Here is a 25,652-nt window from a genome sequence, read left to right as displayed (position 1 = left end):
CTGGGGTCACAGGGCAGAACAGATCCTGAAGGAACAACCCAACCAAAAACTATTTTAAGGATTCAGAGTCTGCCTTTTGCAGATCCTAGAGTTGTGAAACCTCAGAACGAGTCCTCTGTTTCCCCAGAACCACAGTTCAAGGTCTGGGAGTGCTGTAACTGTGTTGGGAGTCCAGGGCCAGCCCTGACAAGAGGTGCCTCAGCGGCGGGGCAGGACTGGAGTTGCTTGGGTGAGGAGTGAGGTCACACGTTTTCGTGGTATTAATAAGTTGATGCATAAGACTGGCACTCATGGTTTTCCTTCCTTTTAGTGCTTATCTTGAAAGGGGGAAATGCAATTTCACCCTGTTTCAGAACAAACAGAACCATGTGCAGCTTTCTACCACTCTCATAACTGATTTCACATTCTACCTATTACCTGCACGTGGCAGGCAGGGCCACCCAGAGACTGAGAAAGGACTATTCTTCTTCCATCTTTCAGGCTGTGAGTATATTAATAAATGAAGAAGTGCCAGGACAGAGTTACTAAAATATTCCTATATTTTAGATGTTTATTTTTAACCAACCAAAACTTTAAATACAACCAATAAATACAAAGAGAATGTGACCTTATTTGGCAATAATAGAAAAGCCTATACTTGAGGCCCTTCATGAATACAAGGCCCAGGCCATATACTTCTCCTGGTTTCCCAAGGGATAAATAAGATTCTTCCCATCTGTCCTACTGGGCAGTTCTTTGCTCCCAATGGGAGGAAGAAGTGGGAATTCAGATAAATCAATTTCAAGTTTTCTATTGGCAGGAGAACCACCTGCAGATCAGTAGATCAGAGTGGTGGCTCCTCCTAGCAAACCCAAGGAGGCTGAGAGAAGTGTATCTTCCCCCACCCACTGCCATATCTCACCCTGCCAGCAGCCTTCTGCCTCTCCACACTTCACTAGGGGGCAGAAAACGTCACTCCCAGTGCTACAATGAATATATGCGCCATTTCTTTCCGATCTGGCCAAGAAGCTATTACAGAGCAGTCCAGAATAAGCAAAAGTGCTATTTTATCTAAATAACTCATTCCCTGCATCTATCTCACAAGCAAACGAGCCCTATGGACATAGGTTATAAGAAGAAAGGGTTTTTTGCGGACCCTTCTCTCTCAATCCATGTTCAAGCTTTGGATTTTATCCAAATGCTATTAGACACTTTCCCTCTGTCCAGGTTTTAGCAGATCCAAAGTGGGGAGAAGCTGTCTCTGATTTCATGAATGGACTAGAGTTGTGTGCTGGAGCCAGTTTCCTCACAAGTTACCTAAAAAGCAAGCACACCTCACCATAGCAAAGGTTAATTTTTCTCCCAAGTCATTAAAACCTTGTTTCATAGTAAGAAAACCTATGTTGCCCCTAATGTTAAGATCTTGATAGTATTTCTTGCAAAATGGTGACCTTAGCATGACTGTGCTAAGGAACACTTGCCTTCTTCTCCATAGGCCGCTCTGCCCCTCCCAGGCCAGGTGCAAACTCCGAATTCTGATCCACAATTCTCTCCCCTGGCAGAAGAAAAGGGGATGTCTCAGTACTTCTTAACACATATCATAGTTCACATTTTAACTCATATCTGATGACTTCCATTATTTTGCTGTGAAATACCAACACATATTTGAATACACAAGAGAGTGTATGCAGAAGTCACGCAACAAATATAGGTGACAAGAAGGGCATACTGGAGGGGCACATGCTCTTCTGCCACTCCGCCCCGAAGTCCCTGTGAGTTGTCCTTATGAACAGAGGAGACCTAAAATAAAAGTCTGCCAAATGCAGTAAAAGCAGGGCATTTTAGCACAGTCACCCCTTCGAAATGTAAAAATATTGCTTTGGATCAGCAAGAATGATGTTTACACTAAACATTCTGACCTTATTCCAACCCTGAGCCTCGCCCCATTCCTGACGCTAAGGGCCCAGCCCCAGTCCCTGCCCCAACCCCAGGAATTGTCTCCTCTGATCCTCCTTCTGACCTGTGACCTCTGGCCAGTCCTCAGACAGTCTTGCCTACCAGTTCCATCTAGGTCTGCCTCCTACCACACCTGGCCTGATCCCAGCTGGACTTCGTTTGGACCTATTTAGCCAAGCCCAGTCCGAGGCCTCAGACAGCTCCTGTTTGACCCTGCTTGTGAGGTGCTGAGTGTCTAGACCTGCCCAACTGGGTACAGCTGCTAGATCGAGTCCTTTGCCACCACCACTTTTTGAAGTTGAGCTGCAGAATGTCCAGCCAGCCAAGCTCCACAGAGCATTGCCTTCTGGAGAAGCAAGAGGGACCAAACACCCTGAGCTCACAAGCTCCATCCCCCTTTTCAGTCAATAAGTGGTGGGGGGTTTTGGGGGTGGTTAATCCTCACCGGAGGATATTTTTTCCATTGCTTTTCAGAGAGAGTGGAAGGGAGAGAGAGAGCCAGAGAGAGAAACATCGATGTGAGAGAGACACATCGATTGGTTGCCTCCTGCATGAACCCTGACCAGGGCCAGGAATCAACCCTGCAACTGAGGTACATGCCCTTGGCTGGAATCGAACCTGGGACCCTTCGGTCCGCAGGCAGAAGCTCTAACCACTGAGCCAAACTGGCTAGGGCAATAAGCGGTTTCTTAATGTGGATGCACATATAAATGGCTGAGGATCTTGCTAAAAAATGTAGCTTCAAATTCAGTAGATGTGGGTGGGGCCCAAACTCTGCATTTCTAAAACTGCCCAGGTGAAGCCAATATTGTGGTCCAGGGAACACACTTTGAGTAGCAATTTTCAAGAATACTAATTACTGCAGTTTTGCAAAATAAAAATATAGGTCACAGCAACAATCGTCCTAATTCCCACCAAAGGAAGAGGAGAACTTACTCCCTCACAGTACGCTCTAGCCCACAGAATTTGGAGTCTGTTCCCCACATGTTTTGAAATAATCACATGAAGTACTGCTTTCAATTTCACTTAATAGTTTCCTATAGGTGTGTTTTACTTACTACTCATGCATCTGACTCCTTTACAGCATTCATGCAGTCTGCAAATGTTATGGATTAATACTGTGCTGGGGTTATAGAAATTTATAAGACATAGTCCTTATGCTCAATAAGCCAACAGACCATTAAAGGAGAGAGATGTGTAAAGAGATATTTTCAGCTCCATATACAGTATCAGCACAACAGTATCTGTATATAGTGTGAGGGGAAAAGGCCTATATTCCCATCAGAGTTGGAGAGTCATAAGGAAAGCCATTCTGGGCAAAGAAGAGCCTGAATTGAGTCGAGCAAAGAAAGGGAGCGAGACGAGTGAGGTGAAGGGCACGCGCCTGGCAGAGGCTCCCGTGTGAAGCAGCTGGGCGGGAGGGGAACTCAACATACTTCAGGTTGCCGGAGCACAGTCAGCAGGGCAGGAAGCTTCCAAGAAGAGGCTGAGAAGTCCATCAGGGGCTCACCACACAGGGCCTTGTCCACCACATTGAGGAGCGTAGACTTTGTCCTATTGGCAAAGAGGAAACAATTCAGATTTTTTTTTTTTCTTTTTACAATTCATATTTTTAAATAAAGGTACAGCATGGTCATGTTTGGGATTTACATAAATCAAATTTGGTGACTGGGTGGAGAATGGGTCTAAAGGTGCGAAAACTAGAAAGATCAGGAGACAGCTGTGGACGAGGAGAAGTAGGCAACTGGAGATGCGAATCTGAATGGAGCTCCGAAGAAGAGTCTGCATTAAAGACACAAATATGTGAAAACAGAAACAAATATGTGAATAATTAGCATATACCTGGTATTTAAAACCATTAAAATGGATGAAATTACTCAATGAGAATAATGTAACAGAGGGATATCCAAAACCAGAGCCAAAGAAACAAAATCTCGAGGTTGAGTAGGTGAAAAGACCTGAAAAGAGAGCCTGAGAAGAACAGGCGGAGACAAGGAGACAGTGATGGGGCAGCCTAGGTGAGGCAACACCTCAAGGAGGGAGTAGTCAACTGTCTCTGAAGCTGGTAAAAGGTCAAATAAGATAAGAGCAGGAAATGTTCACTCTGCCCATCCTCTTCACCATCTCAATACATGGCGCCATCCCCTGGTCAATTGCCCAAGCAACAACCTAGGACTTATTTTATTTCTGTTTTTATGTTCTCCCTCCCCTCTGCCCCCACCTCTTCTCCTCCTTCTCTCTCTTTAAATTTTGTATACGGGAAAGTTTTGAATATACACAAAGTTGACAGAATAGTATAATGCACCCCACGTATATACATCACCCATCCCCAACGACTCTCCACCCATGGTGGCCCTGCCTCATCTCCGTCATCGTCCACTTTCCCCTTCCGCCCCTGAGGGTTGTTTTGAAGTAAATCCAAGAGTAGTTTTCTGCAGTTGTCCATGAAATATTAAAAGTGTGTATAGAGGCCCTAACTTGGTTCAGTCGCACACACAGTCCGGATGGTCTCAACAGAACCTTACTCTCTCAGAGCTATGTCCTTGGAACGGCTCCCACTGTGGGAACAGGAGGCAGAGTGTACATTCCAGGGGTGGGGAGGGAGTGGGGGGACCTCCAATTGCCCAGGTCAATCAGCAGTCGCGTCTTCTCAGTGACTTCCCCCAACAGGCGGTAGCTAAAGGGAGAGGTGAAGTCAAGAGAGGGTTGGTTTGTTATTAAACTGACATATATTAGAGCATATTAATATGTTAAATAAAAGACCAAGGGAGAGGGAGAGTTTAATGATTTAGGAGATAAAAGGATAAAAGTGAGATCAGAATTCACAAAGAGGGGAGAGGGGTTAGGGGACTGGGTGGAAGAGGTGAAGGGATTGAGAAGTACACATTGGTAGTTACAGAATAGTCAGTCACAGGGATGTAAGTACAGTTAAGGAACACGGTCAATGATATTGTAACAACTATGTATGGTGCCAGGTGAGTAGTGGAAATATCAGGGGAATATTTTGTAAAGTGTGACTGTCTAACCACTAAGCTGCACACCTGAAACTAATACAAAATAATATTGAATGTAAAAAAAAATAAAGATAATTTTAATTAAATGAAGAAAAATTAACATAAAAAAGAATTCATAGCAACATTGTTCATAATACCCCAAAAGTGGTAACAACCCAAATGAACACCAACTGCTGAATGCATAAACGAAATATGGTTCATCTGTACAATGGAATGTTATTTGGACATAAAAAAGATGAAGCACGATACATGCAATAACATGAATGAACTTTGGAAAGAGTGTGTTAAGGGAAAGAAGCCAGACAGAAAAGGCACATTTTGAATGACTCAATTTATATGAAATGTCCAGAATAGGTAAATCCCTAGACACATAAAGTAGATTCATGATGATGGAAGAGTTGGAGGAAATAGAAAGTAACTGCTAATAGGCATAGGGTTTCTTTTTGGAGTGGTGAAAATATTCTAAAATGAATTGTGACTGGCCAGGTGGTTCAGTTCATTGGAGCATTGTCTTGTACACCAAATGATGGTGGGTTCAATTCCCAGTCAGAGACTGAAGCCTGTTCAGAGTATGGTGTGAGCACAGAGCGCCTTTCTGAAGGATTAGTGAAGAGAGGGGAGTAGCCACACCAACTGGGAGACAGAGGAGCTTCAGGCCGGGATAGGGCAGGAAGGGTGTTTCTGGTGGAGGAAAGAGCAGGTGTCCGGAACTGGGACCTTTGGGCAAACGCTGTCTGCCCCCATCTGGAAAGGGTGAGCAGTTTAGTTTAGTTCAGTGGAGAACAGGGTGAATTGGAAAAGGGGTGGGAAGTGAGGTCAAGAAAGCAGTCATTCCTTAGCAAAAGTTTCTTTATATTTTTAAAAGAATCAATAAAGAATTTCTTTTTGGAAAGGTAAAACTTTCACATGGTACAAAAGGGACTATAGGGAAAGTTCTCTTCCACCCCAGTCTCCCAGCCACTCAGATCTCCTCTCTGAAGTCACTAAATATCACATCACCAATCTCTTGTAAATCCTCCTGGAGATGGAGAGTATCTGTGAATGAGCTGATGGCACACACACCACACCTTTAGATGCATATACGTACATAAGTATATATATTTCTCTTTTTTTATTTTATAAGTTTTTCTTGATTTCAGAGACAGGCTGGTTGGGGGGGGGGGCGCAGAGAGAATCAGGTCTTTCCTGAAGACCTTGCATGTGTGGGAGCAGGACTCAGCAAACAGACCAGAGATTTATTCCCAAATTTTTTTAATAAATAAACAAAATCCACTAGATTGATACAGCCAACTAAGGTCAGAGGAGAGGGGAAACTAGGGAGGGAAGAGCCCCTGAGTCAGTGATGCAACCTCCTCCCCAACCCTCTGGGCTAAGGCACTTTTGGGGAGACAGGTGCTTGGGGTCCTGTTACACTGGGTGAATGGGAGAGGGAGCGATTAGGGTCCCTTCTCCCCACTTCTGCATCAGGACGTTGCTGCCCTTCTCACCCTACCCTACCACCCTATCCCTGATTTACCCCTCTCGTCTCACAGCATTCTAAGGGGAAGTTTGGGGTGCTCCTACTGGAGGGAGAGGAGAGGTCTATGCCCCTGAGGAAACAGATCCTGAAAAATCCTGATGGGACACCAGCAACCCACCCTACCCTCTTCATCCCGAGGAGCCATCTCTGGGGAAGGGATGGAGGGGACACACAGGCCAGGCTGAGACAGAGGAGGCTAGGCCATGCCCGGTGCAGGGTGCCCATCAGAGCCCAGCTCAGAGTGCCCATCGGCAGTCAGGATGGGGTGTGCATCAGGGCTCTCCTGCCGGGGGCTGCCCCAATTGCTCCTCAGAATGGTGCCCGTCTTTTCTTCCTTGAACTGCTGTCGGTCTTCTCGTGGGATCTTTACCGCGTGGTACTGGGGCACAGTGGCCTCGGGGTACCGCGCCCGCTTGAAGAATCCCATCTGTAAGAATACCAGGCCAGATGTGAAGAGCTGGAGCAGGTGCCCAGCACAGCCCAGCTCCTGGCCTCCACTGCCCCAGGGACAGAAAGAACCAACTGCAGCAGAAAGGAGATGGGTTGGAGAGCATCTAGGGCAGCAAGCAGCCCCCCATCAGTGCAGAGTCCCCAGGGTCTCATTTACAGCAAGAGAAAGACCAGAAGGAGCCCCAAGGAGCAAGAGAAAGGACATCTCTTATGGCAGCTGAAGGGGGGGTGCTGAAGGTGGAACATGAAGACTGGAACATCAGGAAACCCCAAAGGTTTCCACCATCCCAAGCTTTTTAGGAGACCCAATAGTGTTGCCCAGAACACAAATGAGCTCTGAGGGAAAACATGGCTTCCTGGAGTCCTGCATACTCCAAAATGACTCCACTCAAACTACTTACACATACCCCCGTGTGTACCTGAACACTGGCAGCACCCCCTTAGGGCAGGGCCTTCTATCCATGAATATGGTGGCCTAGCCCCTTCCTCAATCATGACCATGCTGGCCCTTACAGTGGAAATGTGCCCCTTGCACACACACTCAGGACTGCTGGAGACTCCTACATGCTCAGACTGTGCAGTACCTCCTTACTCATTTGTCTCTGCACACTCATGCCCAAGAAAAGACATGCATGGTACCTCCCTGCACTCCACATGCTCACACTGCAAGATCCCGCCCAGCCCTCCGTGCATGCCCCAGGCTGTGTATACTCACTCCCATAAGCCCACCCTTATCATTACCTTCCACCCCAGTTCCTAGGACTCACCCCACCCTCATGCAATCTCATTTTTTCACCCTGAATGTTCCTGGTCCCCTAAATGCTGGGCACTCTACTAACACTCACACACACACATACACACATACACACACACACACATAGTTGTACACACACATACACACACACATGCACACAAACAAAAATTACCCCACAGTCCCTGGACCCCCAGCTTCCATGGCCGAGGGCTGCATGGCCAGACGGGCCCGGTGATAGTTAGTGGGAAAAGATGAATTCTGGCTGCTCCGATGGAAGAAGCCACACTGGGATGTCAAGGGAGGAGGGGAGCAAGTGAGGGGGAGATGGGAAGGCTGAGGAAGGATGGGGCCTTATCTCTGCTCTGTCCCCCTTCTGTGGGAGCAGGAAGAGGGATCCTGGAGCAAGTTTCATGAAGGCATCAATCTCCCCTAAGAACAACCAGGTTCCCAACAGTGTGGATGCTACTCCAGAGGCCTGGTCCACTGATGACTCACATTTGTCAAAGGGTGTGTTTGGTCTGTCATTGGTTGGGGCTGGGATGGGAGGGTGGTCTCCACAGAGCCCCAAGGACAGCACTGTTTCACATAGCCTCGGTGTGGCATGTGGTTCAGGGTATGATCGCTGTGATAAATGTGACTCCCTGTACTGAGTATGCTCTTATGTGGAACCCCAGACACAAATGTAATTCTGACTATACTCTGTTAACAAGAATGGTTCCACAGGAAACCTGGTATGTGGATGCTCCAAGTTCAATCCTGGAGATAGTTTCCTGGGGATAGTTCTCCATGCTTTTGGCCTTTGTGGCCACAGTTTCCTTCCTAGCCTTACCCTGCCATGCTCTAATTAAATCAGACCACACTTCCCTTCCTACATGACTCCACCTCCCATGGTCCTTCTAGAAGGTCCAGACCCCACCCACCTCATCTCCCACATCCAGATTCTACTACCCCACCTTCTCACTTTCTTCTGAGGCCCAGCTCCAGGGCCTCTTGCTCTCAAGCCATCCCTCCTCGGACCTCGCACTGCACTTTCTTGACTCAGTGCCCTCTGCCTGTCCTTCACTACAAGGCTCCCCTCCGCCACTGGACCGTCAAATCCCTGAGGACAAGATCTGCATCTGACTTATCTCTGAACTTCCAGAACCTGACAGAGTCTTCGGTACATGCCAGGTAAGTGCTCAATGCAGATTTGCTGAGTAAATGAGAGAGTGGGTGGGTAAGAACCACACATGAAAGGCCACCTGCATGACAGGGAAACCAGCCCCCACTGGCCCCACCCTCCCCAAGCCGCACCTTCCACAGGAGCAGCACCAGCAGCGCCAGCACCAGCAGCCCCGCCAGTACAGCCAGGAGGATGACCCACCAGGGGACTCCCTCCGCCACCACAGCCACCGGGTCCAAGTACACCATCACTGGGATCTGGGGAGCAAGAGGTTAACGGAGCAAGAGCTGGGGCAGCAGGAGAGAAGAGCTCCTGCACCCCCACTTCCCAGCCCCACAGCTCACCACTGTGGAGGCATCTCTGAGCAGCAAGTTCTTGATGGAGGACTTCACGGTGATGTTGGCTCGGACAATCACTTCCAGGGACTTCACGGCTGCATACTCCTAAGGGAGCAGGGAAGCAGACCCTCTTCCTAAATGCCCCCTGTCCCCTCACCCCTGCTCCTGAAATTGTAGAATGGTGCCCACCACAGAGGGTGTGTCTGCCTGTCTCGGGTTAAGAGTGTGCTGCATTTGGACAGGGAAGAGGTAGAGGAGAAGGGAGTCCTGGAGGGGCTGCCTGGGAAGAGGGCGTCCAGCCCACGGCCCAGCGGTGCTCTCACCTCCAGGAAGGTGCTGTTCCAGAGGCGGCCCCAGACGTGCAGCACAGCCGCGCGATCAAAGCTGTAGAGTGGGCAACTGAACAACACGCAATTGGCAGTGCCCCGGGCACAGTCCTGGGGACAAGACAGACAGCTCTGAGCAGCGGAGCCTGCCCAGGGCCCAGCATCCTCACAAATGCTGTCACACAGGCACAGAGTCTACGCAGAGCCTTCATCCATCCTTCCACGAGCCCCCACACCTTGGACCCCTTTTCCCCTTGCTCTGCATTCATATCTCTATTTTCATTACCCAGCCTCAAACTTCCCTCTTCCAGGAAGTCTTCCCAAACTAACCCTGTAGTCCAAAATAGTGGCCTACCCCAAATCTGGGCTATTTGGCTTTGAAATACATGGGGAGCAGGCAGGAGGGCTCTTACTTGACAGCAGCAGGCAGAGTAGCTTCCCCAATTGATGCTGATGTTACCTAATGTTGGTCCCATTTATTGAGCACCTACTACCTGCCAGGTACTTACATCCTTTAACCTTTACAACTATCCTGCCAGGTGTGTATTATTATCATCTGCATTGTTTGGATTAGGAAACTGAGGCTTGAAGAGGTCAGGTGACCTACCTTAGGTCCTAGAGCCAGCAAAGCTGCTAAGTGGTGGAGCACATATTTGAACCCAGGTCCACATTGGGGAAAGCCATCCTCCTACACTAAGCCCAAACTCACTGACGGAGGAGGAGGATACCCCAGGAGCTGCTGGGGGGACTCAGGCCCTGCTCCTTCCAGGCCCGACCTATGTTCATTTGGCCTAATCCCACCTAATGGTCTATTTGTCTAAAAACTATTACATTTATCACACTTCAGAGACAGAAGAATGGCTTGAGAGTGCTTGAATTCTGAGTCGTCTTTTATTTTGCCCTTTTGAGCAAATCAAGAACCTTTGGTCAATTTGTCTAAAAGCAAGGCTTTCTGCCTTAATTTTAAGTCAAAGAATTAATTTCAAAGTTGTAGTAAAAAGGGGAAGTTAGTCACATGGAGAAGGTAACACTACCCATACAGCAGGGAAACTGCAATTACGCAAGTTGGCCTTACTCCCAGGCACCTTCGTTTGCCTCATGCCTGCTCTCAGGGGAGCCGGGGAGCTGAAGTGTGACAATGGAGCTCCCTCTCAGACAGATGACACCAGAGCTGGCCCAACTGCTTACATTCCCCTGCAAACAGTCTCTTCCACTCCTTGCCTCTGTTGCCCAGGTATATCCATACCTGGGTTTCAACTCCTGGCAACTAACCAAGTACCCTCTTACTCTGTGTCTTCTCCACACTCTCACTGCCAGCACCATTCTCAAGGGATGAGCACAAAGCATGTGCCAATTTGCTCCATAAATCCACTTAAAGAATAAAACTATGTAAAACGAGCAGAAAAAGGGGGGCAAAACTGCTCAAATGGGATAGACTTCATGAATCACACATAATATTATCATTTTAATTATTAGAACTTTTTAAAACTTAAAATGCTTTTGACATTGTAAAAATCAAACAGATTTTCTTACACAAATTGACTTTTTTGTCCTAAAAGAGTTCAAAGGAACAACAAACAGATCTCAAAGGTAGCTAAAACCATTCCACCCCCATAAAATGTTATCTTTGGTACAAATGTGAAGAGCGTCAAATGCACAGCGAACTGCCCTGCTCTGGAGTGAGCACCCGGTGGGTGTGGCAGGACCTGTGGTGTCAGCAGCTGCTTCACGGGTGTGATATGAACTGTTCATCACACCCCTCAGCAGGCCAGCCTCCTGGACATCCACCACACTGAACGAAGCTCCATGCCCCCAGCAGCCTCTGTCACACCCACACACACACCCCCATTCTGCCGGCACCACATCTGCCCTGCCCTCACCAGGGTGATGTTTTTCTTCTTCTCAGCAGAAGACACTGGCCGCCAGGACGTGCTAGGCTCTCCCTGCTCAAGAGGCTCCCGCTGCTCTGGCTGCTCTGGCTGCTCTGGCTGCTCCAGCTCTCGGCGCCTCCTGTCCCTGCTGTCCACATCCTGGATGGGGGGCAGGGGGCAGTGAGTGTCCCTCCAAGCACAGCAGTCCTGAGCTGGCATATCCCCACCACCACCTTCCTCCTGGCCCCCATCCACCCACACATGCCCAGCCCATGACGCCCTTCCCAAAGTCTAACCCCTCTCCCCTGCTTCAGCAGCCCCACCCACCCTGCCTAAGCCTCACCAGGTGGAGGATGTTGGGCCTGGGGGAACAGAGCCCCTTCTGCCCAGGCCTCTGCCCGCCCTCCAACTCCACCCGCATAGGGTACAGCAGCCACTTCCCATTGGCAATCTCATGGGGCCACATGATGTTGAGGAAGGCAGAGCCAAGGGTGTTGAGCGACTGGCCCTCGTTAGAGACCTGTGGACACAGAGAGTGTGAAGGGAGAGAGCTCAGTTTCTGAATGGTCCCCTAAATCCACAGAGATGGAGGGACAGGATCGAGGGGAGGGCCTCAGAAAGCACAGTTTCAACAAAGATTCAGGATCCTAGACTGCCACCAAGCACCATTCTCTGCCTACCCCAAACCCAAGAAAACCTGGAGATGTCACTGGGATGTGTGGAGAAGCCCCAGCCAAGCGAGAGCGAAGTTCTGGGGAGAGACATCAGCTCTCCCCCCATGTTCCCATCCCCCCGCTAAGGCCCCAGACAAAGAAGCTTCCCTGGGCTTTCATGGCCTTCCCAGGCAGAGATGACCAGGATATGGTCAGCTGAGGCCCCTGCCAAACACCTGCCCACAGGTGAGGTCCAGGAACAGGGGAAGGCCACGAACTCGCCATGCAGTAAAAGAGCCCCAACCCTTAGGACCTGTCTCAGCATCTTCTCTGTGCCAAGAAGGGACGGGGACCATGAGGACCATATACCAGGACACTTACCGTGACCTCATACTTGACCTTGCTGCCCACATCCCGTTCAGACCGCATGGCACTTTCACCCCGCACCACGCCCGAGAAGAAGAGCTGTTGGGGAACAGCCACCCTAGAGAAGAGGGGTCAAGATCCCTCTTCAGGGCACTGAGGAGACCTAAGACCTGATGGAGGGTCGGGAGGCAGAGCCCAGGCCTGGGTTTGGGAGTGGCAATACCTGACCCTCTGGCGCAGGCGCCCACTGGGGCAGGCTTACCCCGTGATGGACAGTGGCAGCTCAATGAAGACATGGGCCCGGACAGAGACTGGATGCAGCTCCTGCTCGCTGATCCTGGTGTGTGGACAAAGGCAGGAGTGGGCAGCAGGCACAAAAACCACCTCAAGGGGTCAGCCCCTTCTAGGTGGACATCAATTCCACTGCCCCCAACCTTACCCCACCCCAGCCCCACCAGGCTTACGTGGCCAACAGCAGCTCCACCTCCAGCTCTGTAGTCTCAATGGTGATCCCTGAGGTGCTAAGGATGAGGTAGAAGGTGATCTAGGCCAATGGTAGAGTGGGATTAGAGTCAAGGGAGGCCAGGGGCTTAAGGAAGGGTCAGGGGTAAGAGGTCACTCAGATAGGGATAAGGGCAGATGTGCCAACCTGGGCATCTCTCTTCATGGGGTTCCCCAGCTCACACTCGACATGGGAGGCATTGTCATTGGACAGGCACAGAGGCTTTTCCTGGAGTGGGGAGAGAAGGAGAGGTCAGTTTGAATCACTGGAGACCCTCAAGACCACGCCCCCCTGCCCAGGTCCTTACCGCAGGGTCCAGGGCCCGTACTCCTGAGTAGTGCAGAGAGTCAGGGAGGCTGACCAGGAGCTGGGCTTCGTGGGCATCATCCCCATCAGCCTGGGGCTGCGCTGGGTCCGAGGGCAGATTGGTGACCTTCAGCTCCAGGCCGATGAATGGCTGCCCACTCAGTGCAAACAGGGCTGTTGTCCCATCCACATCCCTGGAGGGTCAGATCCCATCCACTCTAAGATCACACCACCTTCTCCTGCCTCACCCACTCCTGCCTCACTCCCACAGTGAATGCCACTGGCCTCCACTCCCTGAGCCTCTGCTTTCACCAGTCCAAGCCTCAGGTCTTCCCCATGTTCCAGAGATCCAGACTGGGAGTCAGGAGACCTCCGTTCTGGTCCCTACTCTACTACTGACTTACCTTGGACAAGTAACCTCTCTTAACCTCACTAGGCCTCGGATCTTCATCTATGAAGTGGGACTAATAATAATTCCTACCTCGCAGGGTTGTGAAGACTGAGCAGTGAGATGTATGTAAATTGCACATTATCATATGTATTATGAAGGATTATTATTCCTTGCAGGGGAGCCCTTATGGCCCCTTCACTGACCCTTATCTGCAGTGTTCTGAATTAGCAGGTCCTCCCCAGCCTCCCCCCCTCCCTCTGCAGGCTCAGCCCCTCCCTCTGCCTGGCCCTCCTCGGGGGCTTCCTTCCATTTCTTGAACTCTTGCCTGCCCATCCCACCTGCCCCCTGGCTCCCCCTCACATGGGCAGAGGCTGGAACTCCGTGTCGCTGACCCGGGCACAGAAGCGGGCATGGACCAGCTGCAGATTACTCTGACAGATCTTATCCTCACCACAGCCTTGCTTTAGGAAGTGGATCTGGGGAAAGATTTTTTTTTAATTGATTTTAGAGAGAGGAGGAGTGGGAAGAGAGAGAAAAACATCTATCAGTTGCCTCCCGCACGTGCCCCAACCAGAGATCGAACCCACAACCTAGGTATGTGCCCTCACTAAGAATCAAACCCACCACCTTCTGGTGTATGGGATGACCTTCTGGTATATGGCATTTCAGCCAACTGAGCCACACCGGCCAGGGCTTGGGAGAGATTTGAGGAGAGGGTCATTCCTAGGGAGTGAGAAAGGGGGAAAATTTGTCACCAAAGCATATGGTGGGGTAGAGTATCACAGGATTACACTCCCAGATCTGCTGCTTACTAGCTGTGTGATATTGAGCTGGTCACCTAACCACTCTGAGCTGTGTCCTCATCAGTAAAATGATGGGAGTGTTATGATGCTGTGGGAGAGGCTAGCAGGCTAGTCCACAGCAAGGCCACATTTCCCGAGTCTTCCCTGCATGTAACTGAGTTCCAGATTCAGAAGGTGAAGAGAAAGTGAAGAGTGCCACTTCCAGATTGGCCGTGAGAACCACAAAAGGAGCTTCATGCTCCCCACTCCCAGCTGACCAGGATGGAGATGACCTAAGGACCTTGGAGGCCACACTTGAAAATGGCAGACCCCTATCAGCCTGGGCCCCTGAATGACCACACAGAACCGAAGAGCGCTGTTCCCTCTGACTAGGAACACATGACCCTTTGGGCCATTTTCCATGATGGGGTCTAGTTGTTACAACACCTAGAGACATGAGGAACTACTGGAGAAACCTGTGAAATAAGTCTGCAAGTTATAAATGAGTGTCACTGTGAGGGGCTTTGATCACTGCTCCAAGCCCAGCTCCTTTTGCTGGGCTAAACCAGAACCCATGCTCACCTCTAACCGCTGGGTGCTGGGCTGGTAGGCATTGAGAATGGGGGCCACTGGGAGCAGCCCCTGGCCAGGAACCTGTCGCCGGAGCCGAGGGCTCTGGAGACTATAGGACAGGGTCACCACAATGGCCCGAAGCTTATCTTTGACATTGTCCTGGAAAGGGGAAAGATAGAATGAATACAAAAACAATCCCCGGGCCCCAGCCTTGGCCAGAGCTCCAGCCAGACCCAGGACAAAATTCTGAAACTTGGAAACAAGTTTAAGAAGATGAAGGAGAGAGGTGGAGAACTGAGCAAGAAGAAGGGAGAGCAACTGGGGTGGAAAAGGAAAGAGACTCAGGATCTAGGGCTTTGAGGACCAGATGTGACAATGGACCCTGCCATCTCCATCTCTGGGGAGTACAGAAGTTGGCAGGAGACATAAGAAGGCAACAGGTGAGGAGGAGGTCAGCCCATAAGGAAGGCTTCCTGAAAGTCAAGACCTCAGAATGAGGTGTTAGTATGTTAGGGAGGAAGCCAAGGGGAATCCAGGAAAAGAGATCCTGTGATAACAACGACCCTCAGAGGCCAAGGGTTAGTGTCCACCTGTAACTGAAACATGGTGTCTCCACAGACTTGGTCATGCTGGTGTTTCAGCCACACGGTGCCTGAGGCCTGGTGCTTAGGGTCATCTGGGCCACGGTTGAGGAAAGTCACACGGGGAACCTGGCCCCGGAGCCTGCGGTCTGTGTCCCCATCTAGCACATAATCCAAGGCTGTGGGGAGAGGAGAGGAGACAGTGAGCTAGGGAACTGCTTCAATGTGACCCTGTTCCCAGGGGCCCTTCTCTCCACATTTGAGTGCCCCCCTGAAACCAAACAGGGTGGGAGGTGGGAAGGAGACCTCACTCACCCACAATAGGGCTGTAGCTGCTGGGTGTTGCGATGTAGCTGAAACAGACCCTTAGGTCCACACTGTGGGGGGCAAAGGGTAGCTCTTGAGTCAGGCAAGACTGATGGGCCAAGTCCCCACCCCCACCCTGCCCACTCCTGACCCAACCTCACCCCCAGTGCCAAACGAGGCAGAGAAATGGAGAAGGAAGAGGAGCCTGGAGGCCCTGGAGGTCCCCACCCAGCCTCCCTCTCCTTGGATCCCATCTCACCAGACCGAGTGGCCACCAGCACAGTTGGGCTGTTCTAGGTCGATGGCTAGTGGAGTAATCAAGACATCATGGGAGACATGGAGGACAGGTCTGGCCCTGGAGAGTGGGGAGTTGAGGGCACAAAAAAACATGAGAATATGAGGCTGAGAAATTGGGGGGTATGCAGACTCTTCAACATCAGATTTGGTGTGAGTGGGGCTTATGGCCTCAGGAAGGGAGAAGATAGAGGAGAGGCTGGGGCTCACCTGAAGAGCACAGCGGTGTCAGCCAGGGAGCCCACCAGCAGGTCAGGGTAATGGTTCCCATCCATGTCCAGGCCGCCCGACAGAGAGTAGCCAAAGCTCTTTAGGCTCACGGCCTCACCCTCCAGCACCTGCAGGACCTGACTGTCAGCTCCCCCACGCACCGCTCGGGCCCCTAGGTAACTGCCTCCTCCCCTGCCTTCTGTTGCTATGCCCCCTTATTCCACCCACACCCACTCCCTCACCTCAACAAGCCCCCTCACCTGGGAAGGTTTGGTGACAACTCCCAAGCTGCTCCCGTGGTAGATAAAGACTTTCCCATCCCCATCAAAGGGAGCACCCACTGCAATATCTGAGTGAGCAGAAAAGGTAGTCAGACTGTGGGGGCCAGGGTGACAAGGTCCAGGCCCCAACTTTCCCTCCATCACTCAGTTCCTATCATGTGTATTCTATCTTATTGAGAGGCCATTAAGTCCAGGGCACCGTACACACCTCATTTTTAAACCTCTCAGCTGCTCTCTGCAGATATTACTAGCTCAGAAAGGTTAGGTAACTTGCCCAAGGTCATAAGACTGGTAAATGGTAAAGTTCAGGTGTGAGCCCATGTTGCTTCCCTCCCCGAGCCCTCAAAAAATCTCCCCTTTGGCCAGGTCAGCGTGGCTCAGAGGTTGAGCACCGACCTATGATCCAGGAGATCATGGTTCGATTCCCAGTCAGGGCACATTCCCCTACTGTGAGCTCGATCCCCAGTAGCAGGCGTGCAGGAGGCAGCCAATCAATAACTCTCTCATCATCGATGTTTCTATCTCTCTGTCTCCCTCTCCCTTCCTCTCTCTGAAATTAATAAAGACATATTAATAAAAAATTTTTAAAAAGACCTCCCCTTGGGGGGAAAATGGGGAACATCTGTAACAGTGTCAACAATAAAAAAGAAAAGAAATAAAGAAAAGACCCCCTTTGTCCTCCAAGGCACTTCCCTGTCCCTGTCCCTGTCCCTGTCCCTGTCCTGCCCCTGTCCCTGCCCCCTCCCCTGCCCCCTCCCTCTCTTGAGTTCCCAGTTCCGGGTCACACCTGGGAAGCCGTCTTGGTTGAGGTCCCCGAGGACAGCCAGGCTGATCCCAAACATGGAATTGGGGGAGCCACAGATCCGCAGAGGGGAGACCCCAGCCCAGTGACCCCCCTGGTTCAGGTACACATACACAGCACCCCCCAGCTCTTCTTGGCGCTCAAAGAAGTAGGGGGCACCCACTACCAGGTCTGCCCAACTATGGAGAAAGAAAGATAGTCAGTGTGGAGTCCCACCCAGCCAGGGGAGTCAGGAGGGGATGCCAGAGGCCCCTCAGACCTCCTGGACCCAGCTGCCCAGCTCCACTCGCCTCTGCCCACTCACCCATCATTGTTGAGATCAGCCACAGCCAGTGAGTAGCCAAAGCCAGAGGTCAGGCGCTCGCCAGACAGCATAACTTCAGGCACCAGGCGACTGGCACTGTCTTTGCGCAGAATGACCACAGCTCCCTTGTGGTTGGCACGGGGGGCCCCTGCCACAAAGCTCAGCTCCTCTGCACGCACCAGACCCTTCCCCGAGTCAATAGAGAAACCTGGGCAGGGGTGACCTCCTAGTGAGAACTCTCCATGAGACTGGGGAGCCAGGGTGTGTCACAGCCACCCCCACACACACACACACACACACAGAGCTGGAGCCAAAGATGGAGGCATCTTCCAAGTTATCTGCCACAGCTGGACTTCTCCAACCCCTCCAGAGACCTAGCAGCCCTCCCCCCATCCAGAGACTGGAGTTTGACACAAGAAGTGCAATGAGGTCGGCCTCAGGGACTGGGGAGGAAAGAGAAAGGCAATGGCTGAGAAGCCAGACATGGCAGGATTGAGAGCACTGGCAGGAGCTGGGGCACGACACACCCCTCAGATTCCCAGGGAACTGCTCTTCCCTCTGCACACCCTGGAGGCCCCTAATCTGTCCAGTGCACCTTCTTTGCCCCCATTCCCACCACACTGGCAGGGAAAGGAAGTCTTCACATGGAGGGGAGAAGCAAGGGGGAGTGGGGAAGAGCTTAATTCACCCAAATATCTCCTGGGTCTTGTTTCCTCCTTCTCTGCAGTGGGATGCAGATAAGACAATGAGAGGGACTTACCAACATAACTTTTCTCCAGCATGTGCCCACCATCCATCCCTGAGGAGACGTCCCCCTAGAGGCCTAGCCTCTCTTTCCCAGCATGGTCTCCGCCCACCTGGTTCTTCCTCCACGGAGACCCCTGTTCACAGCCCCTAAGGTTCTCCCCCTTGGGGCCTCTTCTTCTTGGGTCTGGTCACTGGGCCCAGCTTGTCTCTGAAACTTGGGTCCAACAAGTGTTTCCCTGGGTGTGTGTTGGGGGGCGGGGAGCAGGAGTGGAGGGGAAGCCAGGCCAAGCCCCCAGGGCCCAGGAGGATGTGGGTGGGCGCTTACAAACCTAAGTAGCTATTCAGGGCCAAGTCTCCGGCTGGTCCTGGGAGCCGGTCAGCGGGGTCCAAAGTTTTATACACCAGCTGGTCAGGGTCTGAGCTATCAATGTTGGTCACAAAGAGCAACCCTGTGGGGGTTGGGTGGGGGAGAGACACCAGGGAAGGGACATCCAGAGGAGGGGTCACAGAGTGGAGAAACAGAGCCAGACACAAAGGCAAGAAGGAGAAGAGAAGGTAGAGAAAGAATATGAAAGAGACAGAGACCAAAGGGACAAGAATAGAGAAACAGAGACAGAGACAGAGACAGAGACAGAGACAGAGACAGAGACAGAGACAGAGGCGGAAGGGTGGGAGTGTGGAGAGGGAGGACAAGAGAGAGGAGCAGAGGGTTAGAGTGGCTCTGGGCCAGGAGGGGTCCCTACCAAAGTAGCTGTTGGCAGGGACCGGGATGAGGTGGGGGTCCTGCTCCTTCTCTCCCCCCGCCTCGTAGGGCCCGTCGTCCAGGTGGGCCAGGTCCGCTGAGCCCTGCGCACAGAGCTCCACCCTGGCAGTGCCTGCAAGGACAGACCTGTTAGTGCCCAGGCAGAGAACAAGGAGCACCCTTCAGGCCAGATGCTAGTTAGACAGTCACACAGGGAAGCCCCTCCTCTCCTTTCCAGCCCCTTCTCCACCCCCTTCCCAAGCTTCTGGGTCCCGCAGACTTGGCACACACTCACCGAGTGTCAGCTCAGCCAGCGGCAGCGTGCGGAGACGGGAATGGGAGTGATGAGGTGTGGGCTGGTGTGTTGCTAAGGAGGACCAGCCGTGCGTGTGGGGCTCATGCCAGCGTGTTGAGGAACACTCGGCCATGCGGAGGAGAGGAGATGCCTCCATTCATGTGTGTGCTGGCATGATAGGGGTGGAAGGCATGGCAGTGCCCCAGGGCTACATGGCAGTGAACATGTGGGCATGCTTGGCCACGTGCTGCCCGCAATCCCCTCTCTGAGGTAAGAGGATGGTTTGGTTCCCTTCTCCCCTCCAGGAGGAGTCACTCACCCTTCCAGTTATAGGTTCCTGGGGCCCCAAAGAGGAGGTAGTGGCTGTCAGGGGAGAAGGCAGCGGCTGCTCCCTGCTGGCAGAACCCAAATTGTTCGTGGCCCTGGGGGCGCCCCTCACAGAACTTCCATTCGCCACCATCCAACTCATCATGGATGGCCAGGTCCTGGCTTAGCACAAAGCAGCGACCAATCACATCCCTTGTCTCCAGGATTTGGTTCACCCGCTGCCTCGCTTCGTATCTGTGTGCACAGGTCTGCAGGAGGAAGGAATGGGGGCCATTCCAGTGGGTGGGCCAGGGACCTGCTTGAGCCACGCTGCCCACATGCAGGCATTTGGCAGACGCTGGTTCATGTGCACATACCACACACACACACACACACACACACACACCCCACCCTGGCATAGTTACAAAAGTGGTACTCACAACAATCTTGCCCCCAGGTCCCTGGCTCCGAACACTAACTCCCAACCACTGGTTCTCTTTGCTCTCCTTCTGCACATCAGCTGGAGGCAGGACACTGGGAATTAGGGGAGGGAAGAAGAGGCCAAGTCCTCTCCTCCTCTCCTCATGTGCCCCCCCCAACTCTACTCCCACAGGGCCCATACCTCCCTGGTCAATGTCCACTCTGTAGCAGTCAGTCTCCTCCAGGCTCAGGGGGCAAGCGAAGAGGCCTCCAGTGCGGTTCGCCTGCTGCCCAGGCAGAGCCAGGGCCTGGGGAGCGCCAACCAACAGCCTGCACAACGGGGCCGGGGCAGGAGTTAGCAACCAGAATGCTCCCCCTGCATAGAGCTGCCCAGGCCCAACCCCTCAGTATCTAGCAGAGTGTTGAAGGGCTATGGACAAGGGCGAAAAGTCAGCTTCCCAAGTCCTGACCAGGGCAGGTTAATATACTTGGCCATGTAATCATCATACTACATATGCACATACTATCTGGATGAGGGACCACATGCACAGTATACACACACACACACACACATACACACACATGCACACACACACACACTCGGCAATCCAAACAGCCTGGGCAGCACTGCTAGTTTGAAAGAACCGCCTATTCCCAGCACCTGTTCCTGACCAGGCCTTTCCTACCCACTCCCTGGCCCCGTTCCCAAGCTCTGCCCTCCTCCCTAGTCCTTTGAAACCTTCCCAGAAATGCCAGGAATGCTGGGAACAAAAGTAACAGGGACCCAGACTGGCACCACGAGGTAGCCCAGGGATCAGCTTCGAGGCCAAGCAAGAGGCTAGATATGGGCTGCTTCCCTCACCCCTTCATCAAGGACACGTCAAAGACCCCCACCCCCAACAACCCTGCCAGCCCAGGATTCTATCACTGTGACTGGCAGCAAGGTATGGGCAAATTTCTCATTTGGTCTCCAATCCCCCTCCATTCTCTCCACTCTTCCTGAATCCCATCTCCCATCCTGCTTCTCCTCCCCACAGCTATGATTTTCCCATTCCTCCCACCCCACCCTACTCCCTCCCGCCCCCTCCCAGTCTCCTCTCCTACCTCCCCCCCAGACGCTTTCCCAGCTACAACTTTCTTGGCAGGACAATTTTCCATAATCACAGCCAAGGCTTCTTCCCTGAGAGAGGACAGTGCTGGGAATGGAGGCTGCCTGGGTCCCTTGGGGTTGAACCCCCAGGCCAGGAGTAAAGGAGGGGGTGAGATGAGGTGATTGTCACCCAGCTGGACAAGGAGCCTCTTTTTGAAGGAGAGACTCAAAAGTGGCAGCAGGGTAAACCTCAAGGCCTCTCTCCCACACTGTCTTCCTCCATCCCCCTTCCTGCAGAGAGGCCCAAAGCTGTGTGGGGCAATACTGCAGACAGGCATCTGTGGGGCACTGTGCCATTGCTGATGGAGCAGGGGGAGGGGAGGGCACAGAGCCACTCTCCCTTCCCACAACTCCTCCTCCTCTCTGCCCAGCTGTCATCCCGTGTCAGAGCCATTGTCAAGAGAGAGAAGGGTGAGGGGAACAGTAGTAGGGAAAAGAGCATGGCATGCATTTGGCATTTGTTAACAACTATTTATTGAAAGCCTATTTGCCAAGCCCTGCGTCAGGCACTGGTGAGACAAGGAAGGAATATTTATTCGGCACCTACTCTAGGTCAGGCTCTAGGCTAAATGCCAGGGACATGAGGAACTAACATTTATCACTCTCTACGCAGGTGCCGGGGCTAGGCAAGATATGTGCATTATCTCATTTAATCTTCACAGCAATCCCACGTGAGGCTCCTTTTCTGGCCTTTCAACATGAGGACACTCACTCAGACACATTAAGTAGTATACTGGAATTCAAATGCACATCTGCCCAACTCCAATACCCATGCCTTTCCCACCACACCCAGTGACAGGCCATCCCCAGAACAATGAGACCCTTCCAGAAAGGGAAGAGGAGGAAAGAGAGGGGAGAGGACCCCCGAGCAAAAAAAGAAACTGGGTGGCATGGCCAACCTTCAGACAAGTCTGCAGTGATTCCAACACATCAACACGGAGATGGCCATCTCTTAGAGGAGGAGAGCCGTCTCACTCATCTGCGTGCTTCCCCATAGGAGGCTGAAGCACACTTCACATGGACTCAGAGACAGCCAGTACCTTAGATGCTCAACACATAGCTAAGCACCGGGAGAAGCTAACTGTCAGTGTTCAGTGTTCACTTCTCCTCTGGAGGTCAAGAGGAGAGAGGAGGGAGGCAGGGAGGGGTCTACAGGGAGGAAAGAAGTTAAGCACATGAATCCACCCAGCCCCACCCCTGGTGAACAGACCGGCCCATCCTCCCTGGAACAAGAGTTCCCACATGTAGCCTCTCTGGTCCCTCCACCTCTGCCCCAGCCACACGCTCCTTCCTGGCTTCATCCCACAATCCCCAGACACCCCAGGCCTCTGGACAGAACAGTAGCCACAGCTGCAGCCACTACAGAGAAAAAAGCAAAAACATGTTGGCAGCTGGGGGCAGAGGAATTCCCTGGGATCTGGGATAAGTGGAGGGGAAAGAGAAGCCCACGACCACTGCACCTCTTAGCTCTCCACACACTCCATGCTCCCACCCAAGTCCAGCCCTCTCTGACTCTCTCAGTCTGGGTGGCCCTCTGCAGAGGGTGCTGAGCCTGAAGGCTGGCCAAGCCTTTGGATCTGGGCTTGCTGTACGGTACTAAAGCTATTTTCTCACTCTGTGGATCCCAATACAGGAATTATAGTACTAACACTTTCACAGCATTAACTATGGGTCCTGCACTGTTCTAAGCATTTTACTTGCTGGGAAAAGAGACCTGGAACTCAAAAGCTGGGGATGAGCAAGGTGCTTGGTCTCTCTCACGTGCCAACAGGCAGCAGAGCGCCCCCTGCTGGAGCAAAATCCCGGTAGGCAGGCCCCTGTGGGAATGCCCTCAGCTTGACTCTGGGAGACAGAATCAGGGGCCACCTTCAGAGATGAGGGGGAAATGACAAGAGACCAAGCTATTAAAAATAACCTAGAATTTGCCTGGAAATAGCTCAGAGAGTTCAGCATGTCCTAAAAAGGCCTCCAGTTCTGGAACTCTGGCAGATGGGGGAAGGAGGGAGGGAGACAGATGAGGGAGGAAGCAGACAGAAAGCCGAGGAAGAAATGAAGTCAGTTGCTTTCTATCTCTCCCAAACTTTGAGGGACCGCTGACCCTGCTCCTTGATGACAGGGATAATGGAAGAAGAAAGATCAGAGCTAACCCCTCCTCCCAGAGGAGGAAAAGAGAAATGGGCTCTTGTCACTACCCTCTGCCCCCAGGCCAATAGTAGATGGCAGAAGACAGTCCCTGTGGATGGCATTGATCCCAGTAATGGACACTTAGTATGGCTTAGGCCTGGCCTAGGAGAGAAAAGCCCCCTGGCAGGAGGGGGTGGGAAGCTCTCTTCCCCCTCCTGTCTCTCTTATTAAAATCATTCATGTAGCTGGAGCGAACAGGAAGCATGACAGTCACTGGCCCCATACACAAGGGTGTCCTTCTCCCATGGGTCCTGGACTGATTAGAAAATAACCAGAATTGTCCTCTGCCCCTCACTCCTCCCTGCCTTCCCCCACTGCTGAGATTCCTGGAGCTGGAAATTTCCTGAGGAGGAAGGGGAGCAGCCTGGCCAGCATCCTTCCTGGATCTCTGTCTCACTGCTGCTACTACAACTTGTGGGGGCTCTGTTCTCTGCCACTCTCTGTCACTGAAACACCTAGTGCAGGTTACCAGACCCTGCCAGGTCCTCTCCCAGCTTTCCCTCAGTCTTGGGCCACAGAAGTGGCAGGTCTCTCCTGGCCTCCCAGTGTCCTGCTGCCCTGACTCCATCCTATGGCAGGAAGTTATTTCTGGAGTCTACCCTGCACCCCTCCCATGGCACTCTAGCCTCTCTGTCCTTTCCCTCTTTTCCTATCCCAAGAACAAAATGCTCAGTCCCCCTCCCCGGGGGAATTCAGCCCTCTGAAGGAGGGGAGCCACCCGTCCTGGGACTGACGCTAGGATGCAAATTGGGGGGATGGGAGAGGCAAACCGAGAGAGTCCCTGCCAAGACAAGAACCTTGCTCTCCAACTCATCCCCAGAGCAAGAGCCTGGGTCTTGCGACCCTCACTCCTCCCTGCCTTCCCCCACTGCTGAGATTCCTGGAGCTGGACATTTCCTGAGGAGGAGGAAGGGGAACAGCCTGGCCAGCATCCTTCCTAGATCTGTCTCGCTGCTGCTGCTGCTGCTACAACTTTTGGGGGGCTCTGTTTTCTGCCACTCGAGACAGATGAGGCACGGCCCCAGGATGGGGTACAGGATGTCTGTGGACAGCCGAGTCTTGGTGGGGTTCGAAGACTGAGAGATGAGGCAGGGGTTGGGGATCTGTGCCTCGGGCACAGGGACTCCGGGCGGGCGCAGTGACTCACCAGCTCTGGGGTCGGGGCTGTAACTGCCGGTGCAGAGCCACAGAGAAGCCGAAGAGGCTCCCTGGCTCGCCCTCCTTGCGCAGGGCGCCCATCACATCCAGATTGAAGGCGACAGCCCCCGAGGAGAGCAATCCGGCGAGCAGGGTGCCAAGAAGGTAACAAATCCCGGGGGCGCGCCGAGGATCGCGGCCCGGAGTCCCGGCCATGGGGAACCCCGCGCGCTCTCCCCTCGGGTGCCAGGAAACTCGCTCGCGCTCCGAGCCCCAGGTCTCCCGGGCGGGGGCCCTGGTCCCGAGTCCCGCTGGTCTTCAGGGGTCTCCCAGTCTTTCACCTCCCCACCGCCCCACCGCCCCACGCCTGTGGCACCACTGCGGCGGCCGCAGCTCCGCGTCCGCTGGGCTCCCGCCTCCGCCCCGCGGGCCCCGCCCCGCCCCGCCCTCGGCCCGCCCCGCGCTCCGCGGCAGGTGGAGGCTCCGCGGCGTAGCGCAGGGCGCCCAGGGCGGCCCAGGGTGGCCCAGGGTGGGACCCGGCCTCGCTCCCCCCGGCCCCGCCCCAGCTCCGCCCTCCGCCCAGGGCCCTCACCCCCCCACTCCTGCCCCGGCCCGCGAGGTGCGGAGGCGGCGCCTAGGAATGGGGGGCGTGGAGCGAGCGAGAAGCGCCGAGAGAAAGGGACCGAAAAAGAGAAAAGGGGGTAAGAGATGAGAAGTGGGTGAGGCTACAGGAGTCTGGGAAGAGAGGCCGGCGGACGCGAGGAGAGGAGATGGAAGGGGAGCGGCCCCGAGCCTGGGTCCCGTGTGGTCCCGCAGCGCTCCCTTCTCCCCTGGGTCACACGAGGCACCTCTCGTGCTATTTCAGCCAAACCGCTTCCCGCGGCTTCCTCTCCCACCCGCGGCGCCGCGTCCTCCGCATTCGAGGGAAGAGAGGGACAGGCCTGCCCGAAG

General features: G+C 53.0%; 1 protein-coding gene across 6 annotated transcripts; it reads right to left on the bottom strand.

The window, feature by feature from the left end:
• Positions 1-6,067: 6,067 nt before the first annotated feature.
• On the bottom strand, positions 6,068-25,132 carry ITGA7 (integrin subunit alpha 7). Of its 6 annotated transcripts, none has more exons than XM_081130730.1 (26): positions 24,712-24,932; positions 20,433-20,560; positions 20,251-20,330; positions 19,824-20,079; positions 19,211-19,342; positions 18,797-18,916; positions 17,721-17,928; positions 17,402-17,595; positions 16,594-16,682; positions 16,334-16,461; positions 16,089-16,184; positions 15,839-15,900; positions 15,533-15,702; positions 14,952-15,101; positions 13,948-14,063; positions 13,198-13,390; positions 13,038-13,118; positions 12,853-12,932; positions 12,651-12,725; positions 12,404-12,506; positions 11,713-11,889; positions 11,379-11,528; positions 9,496-9,609; positions 9,179-9,277; positions 8,966-9,091; positions 6,068-6,895 (listed from the first exon to the last, which is right to left on the bottom strand). In XM_081130730.1, exons 1-26 carry the CDS (start codon positions 24,915-24,917, stop codon positions 6,665-6,667), a joined length of 3,564 nt encoding a protein of 1,187 aa, XP_080986856.1. In that variant the 5' UTR covers positions 24,918-24,932; the 3' UTR covers positions 6,068-6,664. The 6 variants fall into 6 exon arrangements, with proteins under 6 accessions (XP_080986856.1, XP_080986852.1, XP_080986851.1 ...); XM_081130727.1 differs by lacking the exon at positions 18,797-18,916 and adding an exon at positions 7,845-7,957 and having other exon boundaries at positions 6,190-6,895; positions 24,712-25,104; XM_081130728.1 differs by lacking the exon at positions 19,211-19,342 and adding an exon at positions 7,845-7,957 and having other exon boundaries at positions 6,190-6,895; positions 24,712-25,104.
• Between the last annotated feature and the right edge of the window lie 520 nt (positions 25,133-25,652).

The sequence above is a fragment of the Miniopterus schreibersii genome (genome assembly GCF_964146895.1).
Source record: "Miniopterus schreibersii genome assembly, chromosome: 2".
NCBI classification, from domain to species: Eukaryota; Metazoa; Chordata; class Mammalia; order Chiroptera; family Miniopteridae; genus Miniopterus; species Miniopterus schreibersii.
Note: the sequence above shows the minus strand (reverse complement) of the source record. Positions and strands in the feature narration are given on the sequence as shown.

Excerpts from the sequence above, each read along its gene's own strand:
- ITGA7 (XM_081130730.1), bottom strand. The coding sequence starts at position 24,917 with ATGGCCGGGACTCCGGGCCGCGATCCTCGGCGCGCCCCCGGGATTTGT. Across the intron at positions 19,343-19,823 it reads AGGAACCTATAACTGGAAGG|GCACTGCCAGGGTGGAGCTC; the intron begins GTGAGTGACTCC and ends CTGTCCTTGCAG. Across the intron at positions 11,890-12,403 it reads AGGTCAAGTATGAGGTCACG|GTCTCTAACGAGGGCCAGTC; the intron begins GTAAGTGTCCTG and ends CTGTGTCCACAG.